General features: G+C 46.2%; 1 protein-coding gene across 1 annotated transcript in view; it reads right to left on the bottom strand.

The window, feature by feature from the left end:
* Nucleotides 1-2,952: 2,952 nt before the first annotated feature.
* The window catches only part of AQP3 (aquaporin 3 (Gill blood group)), a 63,027-nt gene continuing 38,757 nt past the window's right edge, over nucleotides 2,953-27,222 (bottom strand). Inside the window, exons 4-6 of the mRNA XM_069626863.1 lie at nucleotides 25,754-25,872; nucleotides 15,693-15,910; nucleotides 2,953-5,122 (exon numbers count right to left, since the gene is read on the bottom strand). Coding sequence (XP_069482964.1) covers nucleotides 4,954-5,122; nucleotides 15,693-15,910; nucleotides 25,754-25,872 — 506 coding nt within the window. The 3' untranslated portion in view covers nucleotides 2,953-4,953. The remainder of the gene's footprint in view (nucleotides 5,123-15,692; nucleotides 15,911-25,753; nucleotides 25,873-27,222) is intronic.

Genomic DNA, 27,222 nt, shown 5'->3' with positions numbered 1-27,222 from the left:
GGACTGAGTGGTGTGGTTCTAGACCAGGTGACGCACCAAAGTATCTCTTCATGGAAACAAGCCTAGCAATTTTCATAAAAGCAAAGAACATTTTCAGAAGATAAGAATTCCCACAATTTTAAATTTTAAACATGTCTGTGACAGTGGTTTAGCGAGAAACCTTTTTGAGTAAGTGAAGTTGGACTCTGCTCTTTTTTTGGTCACGATACTCACCCTAACAAAAAAATGTCTGTACATTTCAAGATATATACACTCTAATTTGAACAGCTCCTGAACAGGATGTAAACTTTGGCTGTTTCTGCATTCCGTATTGCGTGCTGAGACTTCTGACGCACAAGAGAGGGAGATAGAGAGGGTGACAGAGAAGGTTTTGAGAGAGAGAGAGAGAGAGAGAGAGAGATGCGCCATATGGACAGCCATCAAGTTAGCCTGATCTGTGCATACTTCCATAAGTAAACTCCAGATTGGACCTTTTCATGGAGCAACACTTGAATTTTCATGATCACCAGCTTTATCCAAGACCAAAAAAGGATTGTCGAGAGTGGGCATCACTGAGAAAAGACTCTTCTTAATAAGAGAACTTCCGATATATAACGCCATTACCTATTTTACCCCCAGGCAATTCTCTATCTTTGTTGTGTCTATAGGACTAAAGCCAACCTCATGGGTATTTACCCCACACATGGTCTCCTTTTCCATTTCACTTAAAATGGGTGGGCTACTTTCTAACAAAAATGTGCCAATTCCCCTGTTTTATGGGCCTGGGTCTTCTGAGTGAGCAACTTACAGTACTGCTCTGATAACACTTTGTCTATAACCTTTCTATTTCACAATGAGTCACTTCCAGAACTTTTCAAACACATCTCCATCCTAATGTAATATGTTCACTGGTATGTCCACTGCATCCCTGCATTGTCTCCCTATCCCCACTCATGAACAAGTCTGAGCATTGATGAAAGAAATCAGAGGTCTAAACTAATAGACTTCAGAGAAGTTTAAAATCGGCTTCTGTGTGCCGAATGGGATATTTCTCTCAGTTATCTTGAAATCGAGATCTAGGGACATCAACTTCCTACGTTTTTTCTTCCCTCCTTTTGTCAGAGACATCAATTATACCCTTACCATTCACCCATGCATATGAAGCATCCCATCGTTGTATCTCCCTACTGCGGTTTACGAAGGACCTGATTATATCTTCCATATATATATATATATATTTTGTCAGCATTGAACATCAAAGATAAACTCATCTGTCACAGCACTAGTGCATGGTGGGAGATCAGAATGTTACCGATTTAAGAATTCTCTATCATGGCAGGAAAGGTCAGCAATGTCAGACACTCTCCTTTCCCACACAATGAGCCTAGGCGCTGTACTATCAGACCCAGTACTATACAACTATTTCTCTCGGCTAAATGAGGTTATATGGGGGATCATGTTCACCTTGTGTGGGGTGTTGATAAGAATATTGATCCTCCAAAATAAAATACTCCACCCCACAAAGGTGAAGGAATGGGGAGTAGTCACCAGCAACCTTAGTTGGGTTTATCGTTGGCTGAAAGGGCTCTTTAGGCTATGGAGCTGAGGAAGAGCTCTACAATTATGGAGGAATATCTTCCAACGAGTCAACATGATGTTGTGGAACCAGCTGTCAGAATTTCCTTTTTAGAACTGTTGTAGTACTATGATGAGACACTCTCTGGTGTGTCACAAGGCCAGATAGACTTAGTGGCTCACGGCCTTTCTTCTGGCCGGAAGATGAATTCTTCGAAAGCATCTATAATGCCTGGAAGGTGGTACTGGGATTACTTGTCTGGATAGGCTGCCATCAATGAAGAAATCTGGCCGTAGGATTTGCTGATTTTCGGCACTTTTATAGTGCAGGAATACCGTCGACGGTAGTTGCACTAAAAATTGCCCATTGGACTCAATGGGGAATTTCCGAATGGGCCCAATGGGGAAAGGGGAATTCCCGTTCTGCCAACCCTGTGATCCAGCGCTAATAGCGACAGCGGGGTTGGCAGTAACGCTATTATACCCATCGGCATCCCAGCAGTATTCCACCAGTATACCGCCCAACTCGTGATGAGGCCCTTTGACTTTGTGCAAAATAGTAGAGCAAATTAATTTAGAACCAACCTGCCTGATAGTGGAATTGGGAATGTATTAAACAAGTTTAGTCTCAATTTGTATTTGTGTTATATAAAAATGTTTTCATTGTGCAAAAGCAGGCCCTAATGGATTTGCTCAATGTTTAGCCCCAGTGCACATGTTAGATTATCTGGCCCTGTGTCCTATTATTACCCAGTTAATGGTATTGAATGCATCAACCTCAGAAAGATGAAGGACTGAGTCGGCGCGCCCATGGGTTTCGAGCTGGCAACGTGCAGGCTAGCCCATCTCACACAAACATTTCACCTGAGCTAGAGAATCTCTTTAATTTCTCTTTTACATATGCTGCCTTTGATGAAATATGTACTTTTTGTTTTTTCCTCAATTCTCTTCTGATTTAATTTAATATTTTTTTTATAACAGGCCTAATACCAGACTTTGGTTTCTAAGCGCGGATTGGGGATTTGAACCTCTGTTGCTCCGTGTGGTTTTAGCTTTCAAGACTAGCTTGTTGCCCCTGTGCTATCATCCGCTCACATAAACAACAATCTTTTATAAAAGCAGAATCTTCTCAATGTGGTGGATTCTCTTGACTAAAATCCTACCACCGTGTTGCTAGAGATCTTGTGGGTTGGGAGCCAGCATTTCAAGGCAGAGCGGGGCGGGTAAGGAATTGGAAGGGCTTGACATTAGAGCTCGGAATCCAAAGTCCATCACCAGAAGACAAGCAGAGCTCAGGGGAACAGTGGCTGGATCAGGTGTAAGAACATTTTTTGCCTTGCAGCTGATATCATCTTCCAGGGCATTTAGAACTGATCAAAGAAACCAAAACACCAGAGATTCACTTTTGTAATAAAATGTATTTATTTTTTTTTAAAAAGAGGCAAGAATAAACATATTCCATAGTCATTCTCAAATATTTATAGGTCAATGGAACATCTAAGTACTGTACGTTGTTGGATCTCGAGCTATCCAAGGTACGGCTTTTCCAAACTCTTTTTACTCCAGTCCATGTAGCAATGGCCGTGAATTTGGCCACCAGGCATGGTCTATCACTGGCGGCTTGTGCGACTAGCTGAAATACAAAGGCATGGCTAGCTAAATGCATGACAACAAAGAAAATGGCCGCCTAGTCTTGTCGCTGGCATACTATACATAGGAGTGGTGTTTCCATTTCACTAATCCCATAGCCATATGAGTGAGGTACATCACCCGGCACCGACATGGCCATGGGAACTGTAATGAACGGTTCAGTTAAATATTTACAAGCTTCAGCCGACTCTGGCACCAAAGCGGTACTGAAATCCATACCATGACAATACCTCAGCCTACCAGAGGTCACTGTTTGAACATCAGTATGGTTGTCTTCTAGTGTGGCCTGGCCGCAGCATTGAGACCCGCATTGAGCACCAAGTGTTGTCTAAATGTTGATTATCTCAATGGCTTTTACCTACATCCGCAGGTCATCGAAGCTGTTCCATTTCATTTCATCGCACGATTAACCATCGCTTGGGGTTTTTTCGTGGAAATTTTATCGAAAAAACTCATCGAATTCTTTTTATATTTACTTCTGGGGGTTAGCACCTACACCCCCATCCCCTTTAATTTTTGTCTACTCCCTAACACCCACACCCCATATATATATTCTAACCCCCACTAAAATTCGATTCGTTTTTTTTCTCGATAAAATGTCCACGAAAAAAAAAACAGTGATGATTAACCCTGCGATGAAAGGACGTTGTACCCGCCAGAGCATACTACTTTCCGATAGCTAAGGAGAAAGATCTCTGCGTCCTGCCACCAATTCATGATCCCACAATTTCTAGCGGTGCGCTGTCATCTTTGTTGGTACAAAACCATGAATACAAAAATTACATAAAAATACACAAGCTGGCAGCGCCCCTAGACTCAAGGGAAATATGTCAGTGTAGAAGGTCTAATACCATATAGCACAGGCATGTATGTACAAATCTGCAAAGCTTTTGAGGGCGCTTCTATCTAAGATGGCGGATAATGCATAGCTTGAGCAAACATGAGCTGGTCAATGTTTTCCTAAAGGGAATTGATGCATGATGGGCTTAGACACAAACAATGCTGCTTTGCATTTCGAGTTTGTAGTTGGCAGTTTGGATCTACATCCACAGCTCTGCCTGATGCTGTGTTATTAAACTGTTGTGTCGGTGATGAGCAAACCTCAAGCAATCAGATTGGCCGACTTCTTCACCCAATCAAATTGCAGACAACCAGGGGGACGTCAACTGACTTCTTTCAGCGATGGAAATTGCTTCCAAAGCCAATAATAACAGCACTGTGCCATGACCCATCCACATGCATATCTTCATTGGCCTACTCAGACAACCAATCAGAATCCTTCCTCATGATGTAGATGAGCCGTCCTGGTTTGCCTCTATTAGGACACCGACCAATAGATTTCAGAACCTCAACTTACCCTTTGAGGTGTCAAGAATTTTCACGGAAAATATAGGAATTTCAATGTTGGTGTTCTGAATCTGATTGGCCGCAGCCCGTACCTAGAGAAAGATTGACTGTAGTGCCTTCTTGCTGTCCAGGAAGCCAGAATGCTTCATAACGCAGATGGCAAAGCCGGTGCTAACACACTGTTTGGATCCCTGCGCCTAGACAGACTTTGGAAGAAGAACACTTGGTGCATTGTGGGTACAATGTAGAACACTGTCAGATAAAAAGCTTGTATGCCATTTGCAGGAGAATCAGGGATATGCAACAAAGCTAGAATAGGAGCCACAACATTGAACACGACTCTTGCTCAGTGTCTGCCTGTCCAGTTCATGCTACAAGTCGCCTACTGAGGATGGCTGAGGTTTAGATCCGCTCCTTGTGCTTGACGTTGGCCAACTTGACGTTCTCCTGCTCCGTGGACTCTGGAATAGGCAGGATATGGAACCCGATCATTAGCTGGTAAACTAAAACTCCTCCGACAGATCCAAGAAAGGGGGAAACGATTGGCACCCACCACCACTGTCCTCCAGCCCTAAAGGAAAGAGGTTGAGATGGACATCGTAAGAGTGGGAAATTCCAGGCTCGTTATATCATACTTTCCTAAGATAAAGATTTCTGTATGTAACTAAAAGGTTAAATCTGTGAATGTTGAATGTAGAATTACTGCTGTTTTATTATGGCAAATGCAATGCATTATACTTCACCATATAACAAGATAAATCACACGCATGAAGGCACACTTGGGTATGGATTTTTGATTACACCAGGAGCCGGTTTACAGCTGCACTTAAGCCATTAGAATTAAACCTTTCAGAAAGCTTCTCAGAAAGCACATTGCTAGCTTTAAGAGATCCCTGGGGGTGTGCCTTGGGCTCTGAGTGGCTGGTAGCTTTAAGAGAACCCTGGGGGTGTACCTTGGACATGGAGTGGCTGGTAGCTTTAAGAGATCCCCGTGGGGTGTACGTTGGGCATGGAGTGGCTGCTAGCTTTAAGGGACACCTGGGGGTGTACCTTGGGCATGGAGTGGCTGGTAGCTTTAAGAGATCCCTGGGGGGTGAACCTTGGGCATGGAGTGACTGACAGCTTAAAGAGATCCTTGAGGGGTGTACCTTTGGCACAGAGTGGCTGGTAGCTTAAAGAGATCCCTGAGGAGTGTACCTTGGGCATGGAGTGACCAGTAGCTTAAAGAGATCCATGAGAGTTGTACTTTGGGCATGGAGTGGCTGGTAGCTTAAAGATATCCCTAGGGGTGTACCTTGGGCATGGAGTGGCTGGTAGATTAAAGAGATGCCTGGGGGTGTACCTTTGGCACATCGTGGCTGGTAGCTTAAAGAGATCCCTGGGGGTGTACCTTGGGCACAGAGTAGCTGGTAGCTTAAAGAGATCCCTGAGGGGTGTACTTTGGGCACAGCGACTTAAAGAGATCCCTGAGGGGTGTACCTTGGGTACGGAGTGGCTGGTAGCTTAAAGAGATCCCTGGGGGTGTACCTTGGGCATGGAGTGGCTGGTAGCTAGAAAGAGATCACTGAGGGGTGCACCTTGGGCACGGAGTGGCTGGTAGCTTAAAGATATCCTGGAGGGGTGTACCTTGGCCATGGAGTGACTGGTAGCTTAAAGAGATCCCGGGGGGTGCACCTTGGGCACTGAGTGGCTGCTAGCTTACAGAGATCCCTGATGGGTGTACCTTGGTCATGGAGTGGCTGGTAACTTAAAGAGATCCCTGAGGGGTGCACCTTGGGCACTGAGTGGCTGCTAGCTTACAGAGATCCCTGATGGGTGTACCTTGGTCACGGAGTGGCTGGTAGCTTAAAGAGATCCCTGAGGGGTGCACCTTGGGCACTGAGTGGCTGCTAGCTTAAAGAGATCCCTGATGGGTGTACCTTGGTCACGGAGTGGCTGGTATCTTAAAGAGATCCCTGACGGGTGCACCTTGGGCACCTATGGCTGCTAGCTTAAAGAGATCCCTGATGGGTGCACCTTGGGAACGAAGTGACTAATAGCTTAAGGAGATCCATGAGGGGTGTACCTTGGGCATGGAGTGGCTGGTTCTTAAAGTGATCCCTGAGGGGTGCATCTTGGGTACAGAGTGGCTGGTAGCTTAAAGAGATCCCTGGGGGTGTACCTCGGGCATGGAGTGGCTGGTAGCTTAAGGAGATCCCTGGGGGTGTAGCTTGGGCATGGAGTGGCTGGTATATTAAAGAGATCCCTGGGGGTGTACCTTGGGTACAGCGTGGCTGGTGGCTTAAAGAGATCCCTGGGGGTGTACCTTGGGCACAGAGTTGCTGGTAGCTTAAAGAGATTCTCTGAGGGGTGCACGTTGGGTATGGAGTAGCTGGTAGCTTAAAGAGATCCCTGGGGGTGTACCTTGGGCATGGAGTGGCTGGTAGCTTAAAGAAATCCCTGGGGGTGTACCTTGGGCATGGAGTGGCTGGTAGCTAAAAAGAGATCACTGAGGGGTGCACCTTGGGCACGGAGTGGCTGGTAGCTTAAAGATATCCTGGGGGTTGCACCTTGGGTACTACGGAGTGGCTGGTAGCTTACAGCGATCCCTGATGGGTGTACCCTGGTCACGGAGTGGCTGGTAGCTTAAGGAGATCCCTGAGGGGTGCACCTTGGGCACTGAGTGGCTGCTAGCTTAAAGAGATCCCAGATGGGTGTACCTTGGTCACGGAGTGGCAGGTAACTTAAAGAGATCCCTGAGGGGTGCACCTTGGGCACTGAGTGGCTGCTAGCTTAAAGAGATCCCTGATGGGTGTACCTTGGTCACGGAGTGGCTGGTATCTTAAAGAGATCCCTGAGGGGTGCACCTTTGGCACCTATGGCTGCTAGCTTAAAGAGATCCCTGATGGATGTACCTTGGGGACGAAGTGACACATAGCTTAAGGAGATCCCTGAGTGGTGTACCTTGGGCATGGAGTGGCTGGTACTTAAAGAGATCCCTGAGGGGTGCACCTTGGGTACGGAGTGGCTGGTAGCTTAAAGAGATCCCTGGGGGTGTACCTTGGTCATGGAGTGGCTGGTATATTAAAGAGATCCCTGGGGGTGTACCTTGGGCACAGCGTGGCTGGTAGCTTAAACAGATTCCCTGGGGGTGTACTTTGGGCACAGAGTGGCTGGTAGCTTAAAGAGATTCCCTGAAGGGTGCACGTTGGGTACGGAGTAGCTGGTAGCTTAAAGAAATCCCTGGGGGTGTACCTTGGGCATGGAGTGGCTGGTAGCTTAAAGAGATCCCTGGGGGTGTACCTTGGGCATGGAGTGGCTGGTAGCTAAAATGAGATCACTGAGGGGTGCACCTTGGGCACGGAGTGGCTGGTAGCTTAAAGATATCCTGGGGGGGTGCACCTTGAGTACTACGGAGTGGCTGGTAGCTTAAAGAGATTCCGGAGGGGTGTACCTTGGGCATGGAGTGACTGGTAGCTTAAAGAGTTCCCGGAGGGGTGCACCTTGGCCACTGAGTGGCTGCTAGCTTAAAGAGATCCCTGAGGGGTTTACTTTGGTCGCAAGAGTGGCTGGTAGCTTAAAGAGATCCCTGAGGGGTGCACCTTGGGCACTGAGTGGCTGCTAGCTTAAAGAGATCCCTGATGGGTGTACCTTGGCCACGGTGTGGCTGGTAGCTTAAGGAGATCCCTGAGGGGTGCACCTTGGGCACTGAGTGGCTGCTAGTTTAAAGAGATCCCTGGGGGTTTACCTTGTCCACGGAGTGGCTGGTAGCTGAAAGAGATCCCTGAGGGGTGTGCCTTGGCATGGAGTGACTGGGTGCTTAAAGAGCTCCCTGAGGGTTGTACTTTGGGCATGGAGTGACTGGTAGCTTAAAGAGATCCCTGAGGGGTGTACTTTGGACACAGAGTGGCTGGTTACTTAAAGAGATCCATGAGGGGTGTACTTTGGACACAGAGTGGCTGGTAGCTTAAAGAGATCCCTGAGGGGTGTACTTTGGGCACGGAGTGGCTGGTAGTGGAAAGCAAAGCTCATAGGGTCTAGCATGGCCATTGTGAGTAAAATTGTAAACAACATCCACAGGCTGTCTCCCTCCTCACAATCTCTTTCTCTGAACTTCACTCCCCATGACAATAGTTTCCGCTCATAGGCAGCACTTACAGTGCCACCTTACAGCCAAAACTAAATTCCTCTTGCTGTGTCACTTATCATTATGTTTCATCCGATTAGGCCACTAATTTGAGCGTCATCATTTTAATTTATTTTGATAGTTTGACATAGTTCCCATTATGCTCCGTTCCAAACTGTAGTTGCTTATCCAGCCTGTTTTTTTTTCCTTAGCATACTAAGACCTGTAGTTCTGTTTTACCCATTATAACACTCTGACTACAAGTCCCAGAATGCAAAGAAAAAACCAGGACTGGATAAGCACCTAAAGGTTGGAATGGAACATGTTAACCACTATGGTTTGACTGTGTGAGAATTGTTGATATGACACAGTCTATTTCTCTGGCATAGTGTGAGATTATTTGGTGTGGTTGGTAGGAAGCGTGCAGATGTCCTCCACAGTGGTCTTGGCTCCTACAGACGGGGGCGCCCAGCGACTGAGGCCACCATTGCAGAAGGACATCTATCTGTAATCAAATGCACTGACCAGGAAGGTCCAGAGAGAGCATAAAGCGGACTCAGCTATTTGTATTTGCTGACCATCAATTTCAATGTAATGTATCTGGGATTCCAAATTTTTTAAGTCATCAATTTATTGATGGTTTAAGGTAATAATAATAATAATAATAATAATAATAATAATAATAATAATAATAATAATAATTTGGCATTTATAAAGCGCTACGAACCCTCAGGTATCTGAGCGCTGCTTATTATTACCCACGGTGTGTGGTGCTCATTTATCGACCTCAGAAGGATGAAAGGCTGAGTTTGGCCCTGCCGGGATTCGAACCTGCGTCAGCAGGCTCTGCACAGATGTCAAAGCGAGCACAGTTTTAATGTCTTCCTCTTGAAATCCCCAGCCCCTGAATCCTGCCCTGTTTGGAATCAATAGGGCATAATCGAAACAGTTTGCCAGAGGGGATGAATGCTATAGTAACTATCGGGCAACGTTGAGCATCACCTCAGCTCCCGGCGAAAAGATGTTCCATACCTCATTGACTCGTCCCATATCACCAAATATCCATAAAGACAGTAAACAAATATTTCAGAGAAGGTACACATCACTAAGCCAAGCTTGCCCTTTTAGTTGTTTTGTTTAGTTAGACTAAGCGGACAATATTCAACGCCTCTATTTGAGCATTGACTTTGTCGACACAATGCACGTCACTGCGCATTCTGCGTGCAGTGCATTTTGCAGTTCAGGGAGTTCATCCGAATAAGTTTCCATAGTCATTAGGATCGTTCACTAAACCTTTTTGGCACAAGCTCATCACCAACACAAATACAAGTTGCAGGTCCTATGATGGGAATGGATTCATCAGCTTTCAGATTGGAGAGAGTCAATTGCTCAAATGAAATTGAAAAACGCAACCCATATTCATAAATGGGATGTGCTTTTTCATGGTTAGAAAGGTTCAGGGGAATGTAAAATAAAAAAGGGTCACTTTTGACCCTTCTATACATTTGGTTTCCTCCAAAACAACAGCACTGCATAATAGAAGCTTATTTATGTGTTTGGGCAAGTCACAATGACAGGCCCTTTAAGGTCCGGCATGCGGAAACGCGCTTCCATCACCCACGTTATTGAGAACATGACTGCAAGACTTATCCTTGGCCTCAAGCCCAGGGATCACAACTCTCCAGCCCTGAAATCTCTCCACTGGCTACCTGTGGCTGCAAAGATCAAGTACAAGACCCTCTGCATTGTCCACATGGCTTTCGGGGGAAGGGGACCACACTACATCCAACTTTCTCTTCTTAAGCATCTTACTTCTCGAACCCTCTGCTCATCCACTTCGGACTCTCTGAGGGTCAGATGCTTCTCCAGACAGAGAGTGGGGGGTAGATCTCGGTCCTCCACTAGAACCTCCCTCTGGAACAGCCTCCCTGCCTCTCTCAAACTTGAGCAGGACCCCCTAGGGTTCAGGAAGCAAGTGAAGACCTTCCTTTTCGCTTCTGCTTTCTCTCTTCCGCTCCCTTGCTGATCTCCGTGGCTGCTGCACACTCTGGTGACCTGGCCACTTAGGGGACCAGGCTCCTGCACGACCGGTTTGCCCCTGAACTGCCACTGGGCCTCCCAACCACTTAAGGGACTGTATCTGCAACCCTACAGTCCCCTGAGTCTCTGCACTTATGAGCCATCTCCTGGCAGCACTTACGAGTTACTTTGCACTCTCCCCCCCTCCCAGACCACCCCTGGCACTTCTCCCCCTCCCACCGCACTTGCGCGATCTTAATGACTCAAGTCCTAGTAAGATCATCGTTTTGTCCTCCTTCTGTCCTCCCTTCCTTCCTTCCTTTGTGGCACCTAGAAACACTTGTGTACAGACGCGTTATAAATAGAAACACTTGTGTACAGGCGCATTATAAATGACTTATCATATCATATTATATCACGTGGCCAGTGGGAGCTAATGAGCCATTAGTGTGCTCACGCAAGGTAGCGCATCATTTGTATGAGTTCAGGAGGCCACCACAAAAAACACAAGCCACCTTTGAAAATGTGGTGACCTGCACAGTTCTGAGAGTTGGCCATCTGAAAACAAAGGCTACATTCTGCTCTTTTTTTCATTTGCCCGATTCTTTTTTATTTAGGTCTACTGTTGTTATTTTATTTTTGCAACTTCAGTAAGTAGGTAAGGTTGTTGTGTACAGCGTCCATCATATCCAAAATGATTACATTGGCGTACAGCTAGGAGGGAGATGGAATAGGAGGGGGGACAGCTTCCAGGTGTTGTTTGGTTATTCACCCACCCACTGACTGCCCATGGCCATGCTAATCCCTTTGGCCTTTCCCAACCGCTTCCTGCCCCTAACCGCCAAAATCACATCCTTCTGGGATCTCTTTGAATTACATTTATCAAGCATTAACATCAAACGTTGTGCTCAAAGTGCATGCAAGTGTCATTTGAAAGCAGTCTTCACAGCATCATTGGCTTAACTGGAGGTGTAAATATGTTTCTGGTGTAACAAAAATGTCTTAACCAAGTCTCCCTTCAGCCACTTTGTTTATAAGCAGTATGTATGCTTCACTGAAGCCATGTTAAAAACAAGATTTGCAAAGTCAACAGTATTGGCTTGTGTGCAGGTATTAGCCAGGCATTTGCCAGACACCAGTATGACCATTTACCGACCCCTTTTGCATCTACTACAATTAATGGCCAGTTAGCACCATTACGGCAGCCCTTGGACCAGATTTCTCCCAGCTTCTAAGTGCTGAAATAACAGGTGTAGAGGAGATCCCAGATATGGCCTGCACTCCAGCCTCCCATTCTGAAATACCAGCCACACTGGGGCTCTGCCCAATGCCCATCAGAAGAGCAATACCTGTTGAAGTGCCAATAACCAGACATCCATGGGCAGCACGGTTCCCATTGAGACAACCGTACCAACAGTTGACACGAAATGAAGACTACTTACAAACTGTCCCTGAAGAGACCCAAAGGGCCTTAAATCGAAGGCGAATGCTGACAACACAAAGGCCAGGACAGATCTACAGATGAACGAAATAACAACCAAAGGATGACAAACAATGGTGAAATTATATGAATAAAGAGATAAAGGACTCAAAAGGAGAAACGATGCTGAACTTAAAGAAACGTAACCATAAAGCAGGAGGCAAAATATGCAACTGGCTAAACGCCTGTAAATAGGCTTGGAACGCAAGAAGCTAAGGAAACAGTACTGCTTGCTATGCTTAGTAGAAGAATAGAGCGGCAAGCACCACTAATATCTATCTACCTGAAAGAAGCACATTATACAAGTGCGACTCCATTTTACAAAAGCAGAACTAAGCCAGAATGGTAGGGGTCAAACAAGCCAGGATTCATATAACAGCACAAAGCCAGACGAAAGAGCGGATTCGAAACTTAGCAAGAAGTAGCTGATGTCTGGGAATTCGAGGTCATCCAAGAGAGGGAGGAGAGCGGCAACTTCGAAGAAACAAAACTTAAGAGCATAGCAGCCAGCCAGAGAAGGTCGACATAAGGAGGCCCAGGCAGGTGGCAAGGCTAAGAGAAGAATCAAATAAACAAAAAGAGGGAAAATGAAGCAGATTCACGGTGTACTAACATGTGACCATGAACGTGAAGAGGTGCCCATGTCTGATGTCATCCAAACTCAGAGGATGCCATAACTTCTCCTGATAAGAAGCTACAGTTTCGAGGACATCCTCTGCCAACTAATTGACAAATAGCCTTAAAGTACTAATTGATGGAGGGGAGGCAAGGTGTACCTTGGGGCATACCGCACCTGGGCGATCATTATGCATGCTGCTAATTAAAGTGGAGATTTATGCCTAGGGGTGTAACACACCCAATCACAATGGGCCAAATAATCAAGGGTCCTATAGCTAGTAGAACCAATGAGACGTTGTACTCTTTAGTGACGTCTATCACGAGTGATGTAGCGGGATGGGCGTAGACGCCCACCCGATAAGAGCTATCCAGTATGCACACTCTGTTACCATTTACAGATATAGTACCTATACTTAAATTTTCTCTTTAACCCCGTTTATTGTACTTGTCATTAAACGGACTTCCCTTTGCCAAACCATTAAGTTGTCCTTATTGATTGGTGTTGGAGTAAGAGAATCCCGCACCCCATCCACCCCAAGGTGCAGCTTTCTCGTCTTAAAGTACTCGAGGGTGAGCTCTGATCCCATGAACCCGCCAGAGGTCGCTCCTCCCTCTTGTACACAGGTGTCATCATTACACTTTTGAAGGTACTCAATGTATTTGACTTTGGAAGGATGGAGGGCTGAGAAGGCCCTGCTGACATCTGAAATTGCAAGTGCCTGCTGGCTCCATATAAGAGGCGAGTGCTGAACTCGTGAACTGTTTCCTGGATGCAGAGCTACATGTAACAGGGGGCAGTTTTGATGTTGAATGTTAGGTTTCAACACACCATGGCAGTTACTTTTAATTAAATGCTCTTGTTACCGTTCTCGTTATCCTTTCGTGTGCTGCGTAGGACAATACAGGCTTCTATGGGATTTCATCGAGGAGAAATCATCGAATCAGATTTTGTCTCCTTTTTTTTCTTTTATGCAATTTGGTTGCAAATGTATACTGGGCAGAGAACCCCCGCAGCCCTCCCTACTTCCCCCACCTTAATTATTACCTGTACCCACCCCCTCACATATATTTGTTGTCAAATTCGTTAAAATAAATACGACAAATTCAAATTCAACAAATTATCTTGCGATGAAACTTCCCTATCCCTTATACAGGAGACCAGCAAAGTAGCTTCATAGTGCCATGTGTCTTCCCTTAGTCATTCGTGTGTGACTACACACCAGGGTTGAACTGGCCAATAGGGAACTCTGGAGATTTCTCAGTAGGCCTCTGCAAGCTGGGTCTCTTTCGTGTGGTATTTCCACATTTTCTCATAGGAAAAGTGGTGGGCTTGCCGATAATATGTAATATGGGGCCACTTTGAAAGTTACTTCCAGGGTCTCTTTTGGTTCCCAGTCCAACCCTGCTTCAAACATCAGAAAGCGGAAGTGATAACAAGCTCAGAAACATAAAATGTAGCCTGTCCGGGTGGACGGCGCCTGAGGCACGAGCCCTGCCTGTTCGCTGCTCACGCACAAGCCCATGCCTGTCCTCAAGTGCATATCAACACGTTAATGTTCCCACCCTTAACGGATTAGAGGCGAGGCGGAGCACCAAATGCCATGACCAATCATGTCAAACAGTAGCTGCTTTGGCTTCCTGTCTAGCGCGCGGCTCGCGTCCTGCCAGCATTTCCTGCGCCGGCTTCAAGTCCGGAAAAAAAAGTGGGAGGACTCCTCAACATACCAATTGAATGTGGCGTCACCAGAAATTAGCATATCAAGGTGCCCTCTGAAAAAACTAGGGGGGACTCTGTCCACCCGCTGTACCTTCGACCTCAGCCCTGGTGCTGCGGCTTCCATTCAATACAGTGGAGAAGAAAGCTTCAATTGGGCCATTGAAAGAGGGTTTATAACCACCATTTCACCACCTTAAACGTTTATTTCCAGAAAGGGTCAAATTGACCATCTAGAAGACGGTTTTTAAACCTACAAGTGGTATTCCTGGCATACCACTTCTGTTACCGTCGAGCCAGGAGCAAACTCTGAATTTGGTGGATTTCCAGGAATACCGCCGATGGAATTGGTAATTGCCGCTGGCCATATTTCTTCCCAAAAATGTGCCCAATTCGTAATGAGGCCCGTAGTGAAAGTTAACAATGGATTAGCAGCACCTTAATCATATGAAAGTGTGATATTTTGCCAGGTGGAAGGTGTTGCCCTCGGAAGCCTCGGATAGCCAGTCACTGGAGAGCAGATAATACTGGATGTCATAACCCCAGACATCAAAAGAATCGCAAGTCAACGCTTCGTGCCCAGGTTGTTTCAGACCTCTTCCAATTCGGTCCAGTGGTTTTTTCTGTGTGGTCATCACAAATCGACCTTTTTTTCTATTAGAAAATTAATGGGGACAAGGCCGAAAGTGTTTTCTTTTTGTTTACTTAATAACCTTTTTATTTTTTAATGAATATTTCCTAAAATGTTCAGTTTGGGGGAGCCCGTACGTACAAAATTGTCTGCATAATTTCTGTTGTACGATTCAAAAGTTATTATCAATTCATTTGTTCGATTTCCTATGGTACACACTACACACCTTAGGAAGCAATGGAAGCTTCAGAGTGGGAAGGACAGTGAAAACAGGGGGGGAGGATCAGTGGCTGAGGGAATCAGTGGCGCTGTCAGGGGTTCAACTTACAAGAAGCTGTTCCATGAAGTGCAGTGTCTTTATTTCCTTCCTGAAGTCCAGGAGAGATTTCTGACCAGTGATTGTTCCCCCCAAAAAAGTGGAAAATGACCTGATTACCATTTTAACTCTGAGTTTTCTTATTCCCAGTTGTCTAGTGACTTTAGGTGCCAGCTTGAGCTAGAGTTCAGAAGTTACGTGAGATAACTAATTATGGGGTGTTGTATACTGGTTCTCTATCCTGGAGACTATACTTACGAGAAGACTTCAGAGCCCCAGCCAGCAATTGCCGTGAAGAGACGTGGTCCAAAGTCCCTAGCCGGGTTGACGGCATATCCGGAGTTGAAGCCCATAGAAAGTCCAATGACGAGAACCACAAATCCAACAGTGAAGGCCTCAAGGCCCCTGGGGATTGGGTTGTTGTTTGGGTCCACAATGGCGAGGACACAGACCACCAAGGCTGCGGTGCCAATGAACTGAGGGGAAGAAAGAGAAAGAGAGGAGTGTGAGTACAAAGGCGTCTGCAACGTATAGTTCTAAGCATTAGATCTTAGCACATTACCAACACACAAACAGCTTCTTCTGTTTTGCCTACATGTGTTGCCACCATGTTTGCTATTACATTCTACCAAGACAGACCAGCTTAGCCGACTCAGAGCCATGAAATATAGCTAACAATAGAGGTACTACCTCTCTTCAAAAATGAAAATGTACAGCACTCGTTTTGTAAGTGATGGATTTCAAAATGTTACAGAATGATTGAAGAATGTCTATCATATCATTCTGACAACATTTCCATAATTTGCATATTCAGATAAAGAAAGGTGAATAGTAAGCAATATGTCTACCAATTATTCTATTGTTGTAGTCAAATTGTTCCAATTTTATTATTAAAACACTAAAGCTGCAGAAACCAAACACAGACTGTTATTCACTAGACAGTCTCACTTCGAAGTCAGTTGTAACATGGATAGGTAGTATGTGCTTATTCTTGGTTTTAAAAGAGCCACTAATTCAAAGATATCCCTGTACCATATATAAAAATAGTGCCTATTTATTTATTTACAAAGTGCCAACATCAACCTACTGGGACACCTGCATATCTGTCACTCAAGAGTGGCCTTGGGAAAGTCCAGCAACATGATTGGATTCTGACCCAAAATAAATGTCTAAATTATAAGGATTTTGATCGAGCGCTATTTGGGCACAAGCAGTGTAGAACAATGTCTGATTATTTGGCCAAATTTCCTTGTTCAAAGACTCGCCAGAGGTTTCTCCGCTTTCGGTTGAACCTTTGGCCGACTTTAGATGTTCAGGCTCGCAGAAATCAAATTATGCAATCAGAAAAAGTATGTCGATTTTGTAAGAATGTTGGCAAAAAAGAAACGCTGGAACATTGTTTAGTGTATTGTACAAATCTAGCCATTATCCGGAAAAAATGCTTCAGAAATTTCTTTGAAGACCAAAATGCACATATTCAAAAGAACTTGAGGCATTGCATTTTTTCATCAACTGCCTTAAGGACCAAAATAGCAATTGTACGCTTTTTGGATGAAATATTTAGTGCATTCTCATAATTAGCGTAATTGAGTCAAACTAATTTCAAATTTTAATTGTGGTGAATGAACAAACTGTAAATTTGCCTTTAAGAATTGTATTGCTTTGATATTGTGTTATCTTTTGATATTTGAAAGGTTGATTTTATTAACCATATAAATAAAATAAAAAAATTTTAAAAAAAGTGTGGGCTTTCTCAAGGCATAAAGACCTTCCAATTCTCACGTGCATAGATTTGACATATATATCATCCTATGAATACATTCCTTCAATAATGTCATGTCCACATAGATTTTACATAGACATCATTATATACATCCTGTTGAGTTTTACTGAATGTTTCTAGTGAGTAGTAGTATCTTGTTTTGTCACTGCCCAGATTTATATCTATAGCACAAGTCATGTTGAGAGGAAAAGTTAGAGATTTCTATAGATGTATATTGGACCCATATGTCTTTTTTTTTTTTAAAAACTTTATTTTTGTTGCACATCACAGCTGTCACATCATGAATTACATATATACTTTACAACCATGTTATATTCATCCAAATCCGTATCAATTGTTACCAATTGGCATCGTAATTTTAACAGTTAATGGCCTGGGCGTACATCTATAAGAGTATGTATGGGAAGAAGTAGGGCACCATACAGGTTTAAGACACCTTAAAGTTTGTTCGCACTGTTATCATCAGAGCTTTCTGAATCCGAGGAATTTTCGGTTAGGTACTTCCTGAGCGGTGCCCAGATGTCCTTTGGTTTGCATGGGGTAGGTAACAGTCCCACATACTTTTCCTCACATTCATTCACATATATCAGTGTGGAGAGAAACTGCTCCAATGTCGGAGGCTGTGTACTTTTCCACTTCTGCAGGATGCATTTCTTAGCGACTGCACAGGCGACATTGAACAGTCTCCTAATTTTTTCGGGCACCTTTCCGATGTCTCCAAACAGGTATTTCGGGGGGTTAAGATTAGCAGGGATTTGTGTAATGCCTTCTAGGGTGGTTGCTACTTCCCGCCAGAATTTTGCTATGAAAGGGCATTCCCAGTACATATGGTAGGAGTCTGCGCCGGGGGTGTGGCACTTTGGGCAGGTGTCGGGCACATTGGTGTAGCACTTCGCCATTTTTGCCGGGGTGAAGTGTAATCTGTTCAGGATCTTGAACTGTATTAGTCTTAAGCCCGCGCTTAACGATACCTTTTTGGACAGGAGACAGTATCTGGACCATTTTCCCGCCTCGATGACAGTGCCCATATCTTTTTCCCATGCTGACTTGATGGTACTCAAGGCGTCTGTGTGGGTCTGGACCAAGGTATACAGTTTGGACACCCCTATGCCAGACTGGGAGTGTAAGGATTGAAAACATGCGTGCTCTGGAGGTTCGTCTGGAAATGTGGGCCAGCGCTTCTTGAACGCTGCTTTCATTCTGTGGAACTGCAAGGTTTTTAGGGGAGTCTCGCCGACCGATTCTGCAAACTCTTCGGGGGTTACAAATTTACCGTTTGGGAACATGGATTTCATTGTGAACTCATATTCTGGGAGCCAACTTCTTTGAATGCCAGTATCGTACGTGGGTGCGATGTCTGGGAAGTTCCAAAGCGGAGCTTGTGAGTCATACGGGACATCTATGTCCAGTCGCTTGATGATAGCTTTCCATGCTGTGATCGTGCATGTGGTTGGGTCAAATTTGCAGTCATCTCTGTGTCTTTTCGAGTAGATGACTGAGCGCAAGTCTGTTGGGCGGACTGAGCGGCGTTCTATGGATACATGTGGTGTCGTGTCCAGGGGGTTTTGCCAGAATTTCGCGTATTGGGCTTGTGCTACTTGCCAATATAGTTCGAAGTCCGGGGCCGCGAAGCCCCCCTTATCATAAGGTTCGACCAACTTGGCCCAGCTTATCCTGCTCGCCCCCCCGTTCCACACAAAGGTTATAACCATGGATCTGAGGTTATCGAAAAATGATCTGCCCGGCCAGATGGGGACGTTGCAGAAAATGTAAAGGAGCTTGGGCAGAACAGTCATCTTGAGCACTGCAATACGGCCAGCCAGGGATATGGGGAGCTTAGCCCAGATCTGAAGTTTTGAATGTATGTTTTGTAAAATGGTCTCGTGATTATCTATATACAGGGAGGCGCTGTCACGGGAGACCTGTATTCCCAGATAACGAATGTGTGCAGGAGCCCATGCTAGTCCATGTGTGTTTGTGGGACAGTTGGTGGTATCGGTTAACGGGAAGATTTCAGATTTGGTGTTGTTGACTTTGTACCCCGAATGTAGGGTGAAGTCGTTTATTACGGCCAGTATGGGACCCAGATTTTTCTCAGGTTCTCGAACATATAGCAGAGCATCGTCCGCATATAACGAGATGGCCTGGTATTCTCCTGACATATATATGCCTCGATGTTCCTGTTCTGCCCTCACTGCTGCCGCCACTGGTTCGATTGTTAAAGCGAATAGTATGGGAGAGAATGGGCATCCCTGTCTAGTCCCTCTGTGTAGTGAGAATTGATTGGAGAGCGTTTGATTAGTCAGTACCCTGGCTTTAGGAGACGAGTACAGGAGCCTAATACAACTGGTTAAATAGGGGCCAAATCCAAATTTATGGAGAACCTCAAACATATACATCCAGGAGACTGAATCGAACGCTTTTTCTGCGTCCAGGGATATCGCTACTGCCTGTGCTTGAGGTTTGATCTGTGCTAGGATGCAGAACAGTCTGCGCAAGTTTAGCGCAGTGGATCTCGTGGGTATAAATCCACATTGGTCGGGGTGTACCAGTGTGGGCATCTTGGGGAGCAGTCTATTTGCAAGAACTTTTGCGTAGACTTTAGCATCCGTGTTTATCAACGACAAGGGGCGATAAGAGGAGCGATCATATGCTGGACGTCTGGGCTTCGGGAGTACTGTTATAACAGCTTCTGTCATCGAGTCCGGGAGCGAGCCAGTGTTAATGGCTTCCTCCCATACACGGGTGAGGACAGGGACAAGGATCGTTGAGAAGGATTTGTATAGCTCGGCACCTAGCCCATCAGGTCCCGGGGTTTTACCTGAAGCTAGTGTTTTGATGGCTTCGGCTATTTCGTCACTGGTAATTGGCTGCTCAAGGATCTGGTGATCTGCCAGGTTTAATTTAGGGAGGTCAATCCTGCTCAGGTATTTGCGAATTCCTTCTTGTGTACTATTATCACGATTGGAGTATAAGTCAGTATAATAGCGCAGAAATACATCATTTATTTCTTTGTCGCCGTTGACAACTACATCTTCCTCTGTCAAGATGCTCGCGATTGGGGTATGGGAGTGTTCGTTGCGGAGCATGCGGGCTAAGAGGTGGCCTGCTCTGTTGCCCTCCCCATATCTGCGTGCTCTGATGGGAATGGCCATGTACTGCTGTTCCTTAGTCGCCAGATCATTGAAAGTATGGAGCTGTGCACTGATGTCGGCTAGGGTGTGTCTGTCATGTGTCATGCTATATTCAGTTTCGAGTATTTGCAGGTGTGATTCTATAGTGTCTAGTTCGTTCCTCACGGCTTTGAGGAGACCAGTCGTTTTGGACATCAATACCCCTCTCACCCACACCTTAAACGCCTCCCACACAGTCGCCCATCTGTCTACGGAGCCATGGTTCAGAAGGAAGAATTCCTCTATATCAGTGTGGAGAGTCTCCACGACATTCGGGTCTTTTAATAAGTTGGGGGACATTCTCCATCGTCGTGTTGGGCGGTCTATGCCAGGGAGCAGCGTGGTCAAGGTGATCGGGGAATGGTCTGAAAGCGTGCGGGGAAGGATTTCGCATTGTTCCGTGTAGTTAACCAAAGGGGACGAGATAAGCCAGTAATCAATTCTAGATTCAGTGTCGTGCACTGAGGAGTAAAATGAGTATTTCCTCTCCGTAGGGTGAATACCCCTCCAGGCATCAGACAGGGTGAACTCTTCGAGGGCATGTCGTATAACATTCGCCGCTTTGGTGAGGGTTCTAGGTCTACTGGAGGACCTGTCTAATGTAGTGTCGAGAATGGTGTTTAGATCTCCTCCCCAGAGGATCCAGGCGTTAGCTGTGAGGCCTATCATAGCAAGGAGTTGTACATAAAACTGCGGGTCGTCATTATTCGGGCCATACGTGTTAATCAGGACGAGTTTTTCCCCGGCCAGGCTACCCCAGACCACTACGTATCTCCCCTGTGGGTCTGTCTTGCATTTGTCGGTGGAGAACCCCAAGGAGGGGTGTATCAGTGTGATGACCCCTCTACTCTGTGAAGAATATTCCGTATAATGTCTATTACCACCCCATTGCCGAAGTATTTTTTCGTGCGTAGACTTCAGCGCGTGGGTTTCCTGAAGCATTACAATATGCGGATGGTGCCTGTTGATGTAAGCGCCTACCTTACTAGCTTTTGCTCTGTTATTTAACCCCCGAATGTTCCACGTGAGCAGTTTCAGGCGGAGCCCCTGGGGTGTCTTAGTGGTTTGTGCCATTTATGGTCATGATGATAACATGTAAAAGTGGGAATAGTTCTGTAAGGAGGGGCAACGAGTGAGCCAGTGAGTGCACTTTTAACCAAACGTAACCCATAACCACTAATGTAAGCTGTGCATTAAGTGCCCAACAGGGGCATCCAGAGGCCTCAACAATGGCCAACACTACCCATTGGCAACCCATATCGCCATATCCCACCCCCACCCACACCATCGCACCCAACTTGATGATGATCCCTTTACTCAGTACTAACTTGTGGGAGAACCCAAAGGTAGGGGTCGTGTACCGCAGCAAGACCGGCTACATACCAGAATTAAGAGCAGAGGTGCGTCTCTACCCCAGTCCATTGCCATACAAAGTTCACATGTCCGCCAGAATCACTGTGTACTCAATGTGAGGTGAATGTTCAGGTTACACCGGCTGTTGCAAGTCATCATGTTCAGCGCCCTGTCTTCCAGGCGGTAGAGGAATCGAAGCCTCCATATAGGATAGGGCGGCCGCAGGGGATTCGAAGAAATGTGCTCTTCCGCCATGTTGTATTCTAAGTTTAGCTGGATAGAGGAGTGCATAGGGGACCTGTCGCAGCCGCAGTTGACGTTTAATTGTTTCGTAGGATCGTCTTTGAGTTTGGACCCCTGCTGAGAAGTCCGGGTAGACGTGGATGCGATCATTTCCAATCTTTAGGGGGCCTTTCTCTCTGGCCAGCCGCAGGATGGTATCCCTGTCTCTGTAGTTTAACAATTTCGCTATGACAGTGCGGGGTGGGGCCCCAGGCCTAGGCGGCGGCACGAGGGAGCGGTGGGCCCTCTCCACCATAAATTGAGACGAGAAGGCCTCTTCCCCAAGGAGAGATTTCAGCAAGTCTTCAATCCGAAGTTCCATTGGCCCCTTACAAAACGATTCAGAGAGTCCGACAATACGGATGTTGTTCCGCCTGGAGCGAGACTCCAAATCGTCGCATTTACTACGAAGCGTGTCCATCTCCCTTTTCAGAAGGGTAATGTCCTGCGCGTTTCGCCGGGTAGAGTCCTCGTTCGAACCAATTCTTCCCTCTGCTTCAGTGATCCTGGCACTTTCCTTGTCCACTCGGGCCTTCAGTGAGCCTATTGTGGATACGATATCGTCTAGTTTGACGTTTATGGCCAGGAATCCGCTCTGGACCGTGGTGAGCAGGTGGTCGAATTTAGAGTCCTCCGACAACGGAGATGTGGTGGAGGGTGGTGTGTCAGAGCTAACAGAAGGCGTCTGCGAGTTGGTGAACGAATCCATAGGGCCGTTTCTTCTGCACTTATTCGAGTTCTTACCAGGCATGTTGTGAGGTAAACAGGAGTTTGATGTTAACGGCTCAGCGTGCCGCTGGAGGGACCGGCGGCACCGCTCCGGAGCCGAGCCGCGGCGGGGCACAGTCGGCCGATTCCAATGCAGGTATGGCCCGTTGTGTGCAGGCCGCCTCTCGGCCACCGCCGACGCGAGTTATAGAAGAATCTCCCCAGCCCCACCCCGGGGCGGAGGGCAGACGACACTCGGAGTGGTGGCGGCACAGAAGCACCTCTCAGCGTGTTGTTTTATCGCTTTCCCGCGCAGCGGCGCAGAGCCAGGGCCCACAGTCCACTAGGGTTCCTGGATCGGCACTCAGGAGCTTGTCCGTCGACCTCGCGCCCGCGGCGCAGCTCGGTCCACCCTCGTCCTCTCCGGTCCCAGGGCCGCGCCAAGGGATCGATTCCTCGCCTCGTATCGAAGGATCTGGTTTAGGAGACCGAGTCGCAGCTCAGCGGATAACTGTTCACGTCCACAATGGTCTCTGCGTAGGAGTGTCTGGGCGGTCCCAAGCCGCGGTTCCTGCGCGATAGGCCGCGGAGCCGCGCGGCGGGCAAGGCGAGCGAGACCACGGGACTCACCCGTCCGTGGGCTTACAATGTCCGATTTCAGCCAGGATTTTCCCCAGTGGAGTCTGGATGTGGCGGGAAGCAGCTCAACTAGTGTGGGGGTTCGGCGCACTCTGGTTCCGGATAAAAAAGTTAACAAGGATTCATGCCGGAGTGGAGCTCCTCGGCTATGCGGCCATCTTGCTGCGCGGTAGCCACGCCCCCGGACCCATATGTCTTTGAAGAGCTTGTACAGATGTATTTATTTATTATGTAACTGTTTTTTTTTAATAATACTTTACTTAATACCTGAGTTTGGTTTATAAGCTTGGATGTGGGATTCAAACCACTGTTGCTCTGCGTGGTCTTACTTCCAAGACCAGCACGTTGCTCTTGTGCTATCCGTCTTTCACAGGGAGGTAGTTGTTTAAATGTGTATCTAATCCCAATGTCGTGCACTTGTTTTCAAATTATTCCATGATTTGCCTTATTCTTTCAATGTAATCCTGTTTCTCAAAAAGTGCTTATACCCTGCCAAGCTACACTTGCTGTGCTGCAATGGTTTTGGAATACAGTGTTCTTAGAAATAGTGCAACCTTTGTCCTTGTGCTAAAACCGTGCAACTGTGTACTTGTACCTGTACAATATTTCTGTGATCTGGCCTAAAATGTTTAGTCGCAGCAAACGTTGACCATTTGGAAGCGCTAACAACCTAATTTAATTACTTCCCCTTAACTCTGTTTCATAAAATATGGGACAGGATTTTCCGTCTTTGACATTTAACAAGGACGCAGTGCATGACATTGGTGAGGGCGGCACAGGGTTGGCAAGTCGATAAATCGGTGCTATAGGGCTTCAAGGAGCCACACTGAAGGATGCACTCAACGTGACACTGTAGGACGCATTGCAAGGTCGCCCAGATAAAGGCATCAAGGAGACAGCGTGCATGAATAGAGGCTCACAGCGGCCGCCATTTTGAGTATGGTAGCATTCTGTAGCATGTTTCATCAGTCATTGGGCCGCGCTTTGATCACAAGGGCCTCTCCCAAGTTAAAGGAAGGTACCGGAACCCACGTACCAAGGACGTCCAGGACATCTCTGGAATACCTTCCCGGAAGAGCCCAAACTAAGACCCCATTGTCCCTCTGATGAAAAGGATGCATTTTTTCCGCAGGATAAAGGATAATTGAATTACTGTACATCTGTGTTCACCTTTCCGAGGAAGGATTACACAAAAAACGTCACTGTTGGCGTGTGGATTCTTTCATTGAAAAGTGACCTGAGACATTTTCTACGTCCTAGGCAGTGGCAGGTTTTGGTGCCAGAGTGGCTCCTCATAAAGTGCCGATCAATATGAGATGATAGGTTATTTATAACGCGCTTAATACCCAGCTGTTTTTAAGTGCAGACCCGGGGATCAAACCTGTGTTGCTCTGTGTCCTCTTGCTTTCAAGGCGAGCACGTTGCCCCTGAGCTATCCCCCCGAGACGATGGCTGCATGTAGGGGTGGGGTGTTGGGATTTGAAAGGAGTGCCAAAGAGGAACCTTCCATCCGCTCCATTTATTTTTATATATTTTATTGTTCATTTATAACGCGCCATTTAAGCGTAGGATCGGGATTCGAACCTGTGTTGCGCCACATTGTCTCGCTGCCCCTGGTTTATCCTTACTCCCCTTCCATCGCAAATTCCCAGTTATTTCCTTGATCCACTCCTGTCCTGTAGAACATCCTCTATTTTTTCGATATTTAAATAGCGTACTGGGCTCACTGTTATTCTCTAATGTTTCTGATACGTATTTCGAAATATCTTGCGTGGCCTCGCGGTCCGCACACTAGCTTTGGAACGTGTGGACCCGGGCTTAGTTCCTGGCGTGATCATCTGTGCCTCCGTACCAACCAGTGTTGAATAAAATAGGGGAATTCAGTTTAATGTCTACCTGGTTTTTTGAACTCTTGCTCTAGAAGGCACCGGAAGAAAGGGCAGGAACTGCAACGACATGACCCCGCAAGGCGCTCATTGGAGAAATCCCGCAACTGGAAGCCCCCGAGCTTCAGATCCTTGTGAACCGGTCTGCTGTTTATGTGCATTGGGCTAAGAAGTGAAACTCCAATTCCACGTGGAGGAGTATAGCTACTCCATCGCATCTGAGATTCGACCAGTAAGACTAATGATTTATTAGAAATAACTAAGTTATTGACGGGAGGGTAGCTCAGGGGCAACGTGCTCGCCTTGGAAGCAAGATGACACAGAGCAGCACAGGTTCGATTAAGCACGTTATAAATATCCAATCACTAGCAATTCGATATTGCCTATTATCAAACGTAACAAGCCGCATACTTAAGTCTTAAAAAAAAAAAACAACGTTCAACAGCCTACGATCGGCGTCAAAGATCAAGTGTTGCCACTTTCAGTAATGCCCACCTGGTCGAAGAATCCATTCATGAGCGTCAGGTGCTCGGTGGGGTAGGTTGCAAAAATCCCGGCTGTGCCATTGGGCCCCATGACGTAGAGTTGATCCTGAGCAAAAGCCCAGATAGCATCTGCAATGAAAAAGAAAAGACTTGAATCAAACATTTCGATTCTCTCCTGGGTGCAGTGTCCTGCCAGATATAACCTTTGGGTACATACAAGACCATTGAAATACAATACATGGAGAAACACTGGAATCGAATTCAGGTACCAACATTTTTTTTTTAAATTCTTCCATGGTCCTATAAAAATAGGAACTTTAATAAAAACTAACAATGCACACCATCAATTAGAAAAACTAAATGTGCACACCTGTAAAAGAACCAAAAGAGAATGCAGACTTTGAGATTAGTGGGCCATTCTGGGTGGAGCCAGGGCTTCAGACAATTCATTTGAGAAGGAAATAGCAAAGTTAAAAAAAAATCTCTTTTCTGTAACACACCCCATACCCTCTAAGCACGGGACTGGATATCGAGCCCCTGCGGCCTCGCCGTGCTTTGCCTCCCATATTAGCATATTGCTGCTGAGCTATCCTCCCAACACATTAATACCTTGAATTTGCTATTAAAAGGCAAAGAGGGGATCCTTATAGGTCACTAGGGCCCCTTAAGATGGGCAAAGGGGGATGGGACCATTGCAAATACCTTGCTGTACTTGTCTTAGCAGAGCTTGCTTTCAGAGACAGAATTACCAGCATCATTTTAATGCTAAAAATAAAAAAGCAAAGGCTTTTTCACCCTCGCAGATGGCATCCGTCACAATAACCTTGCTGTCTCAGCACGTGGTCAACTTTTACCCACCACAGGTTTTACAGGATAATCACTGGCATAAATTAAAGAAGCCAGCCTTTCTTTTTCTGAAAGTTACAATAGAAAGATTCTCCCTGCCTCTCTGTTGCATTTTGTAACCTTGCAATAGATAAATTGCAGGGGTATCATAAACTCAACATGAACTATACGTGTAAGTGCGTACTGGGTGCTGTTGCCCCAGGGGATGTTATTTTGCCATCCACAACTTATCAGTCTTCTGTCGGTGCCTTCTGGCTGTGCCATGCCAGGCTGGGAGGATAGCTCAGGGGCAATGTGTTTGTCTTAGAAACAAGGCAACGCAGAGCAACACAAGTTGGAATCCCGGTTCGGTTGCATGTTATAAAAGAGCATGATATAAAAGATTAATTCATGTATGATGCCAATGCATTGTGACGGCAGGATAGGCCAGTGGCAATGCGTAGGTCTTGCAAGCAGGACCGTGACCATGCCGAGCAAACACAGGTTCCATTCCTGGGTCCGTTTGGTTATAAACAACCTGCACTTCCACAATTCAATGCAACTAGCGCCTAGATACCTTCCGGCTTATGTGTGCTGCAAATAAATGCAAAATAAAATAAATGCAATATTGACTTCTTTTGGGGACAATCTTAT

Source organism: Ambystoma mexicanum, chromosome 6p, assembly GCF_040938575.1.
Source record: "Ambystoma mexicanum isolate Mex_15411 chromosome 6p, UKY_AmexF1_1, whole genome shotgun sequence".
Lineage (NCBI taxonomy): Eukaryota > Metazoa > Chordata > Amphibia > Caudata > Ambystomatidae > Ambystoma > Ambystoma mexicanum.
Note: the sequence above shows the minus strand (reverse complement) of the source record. Positions and strands in the feature narration are given on the sequence as shown.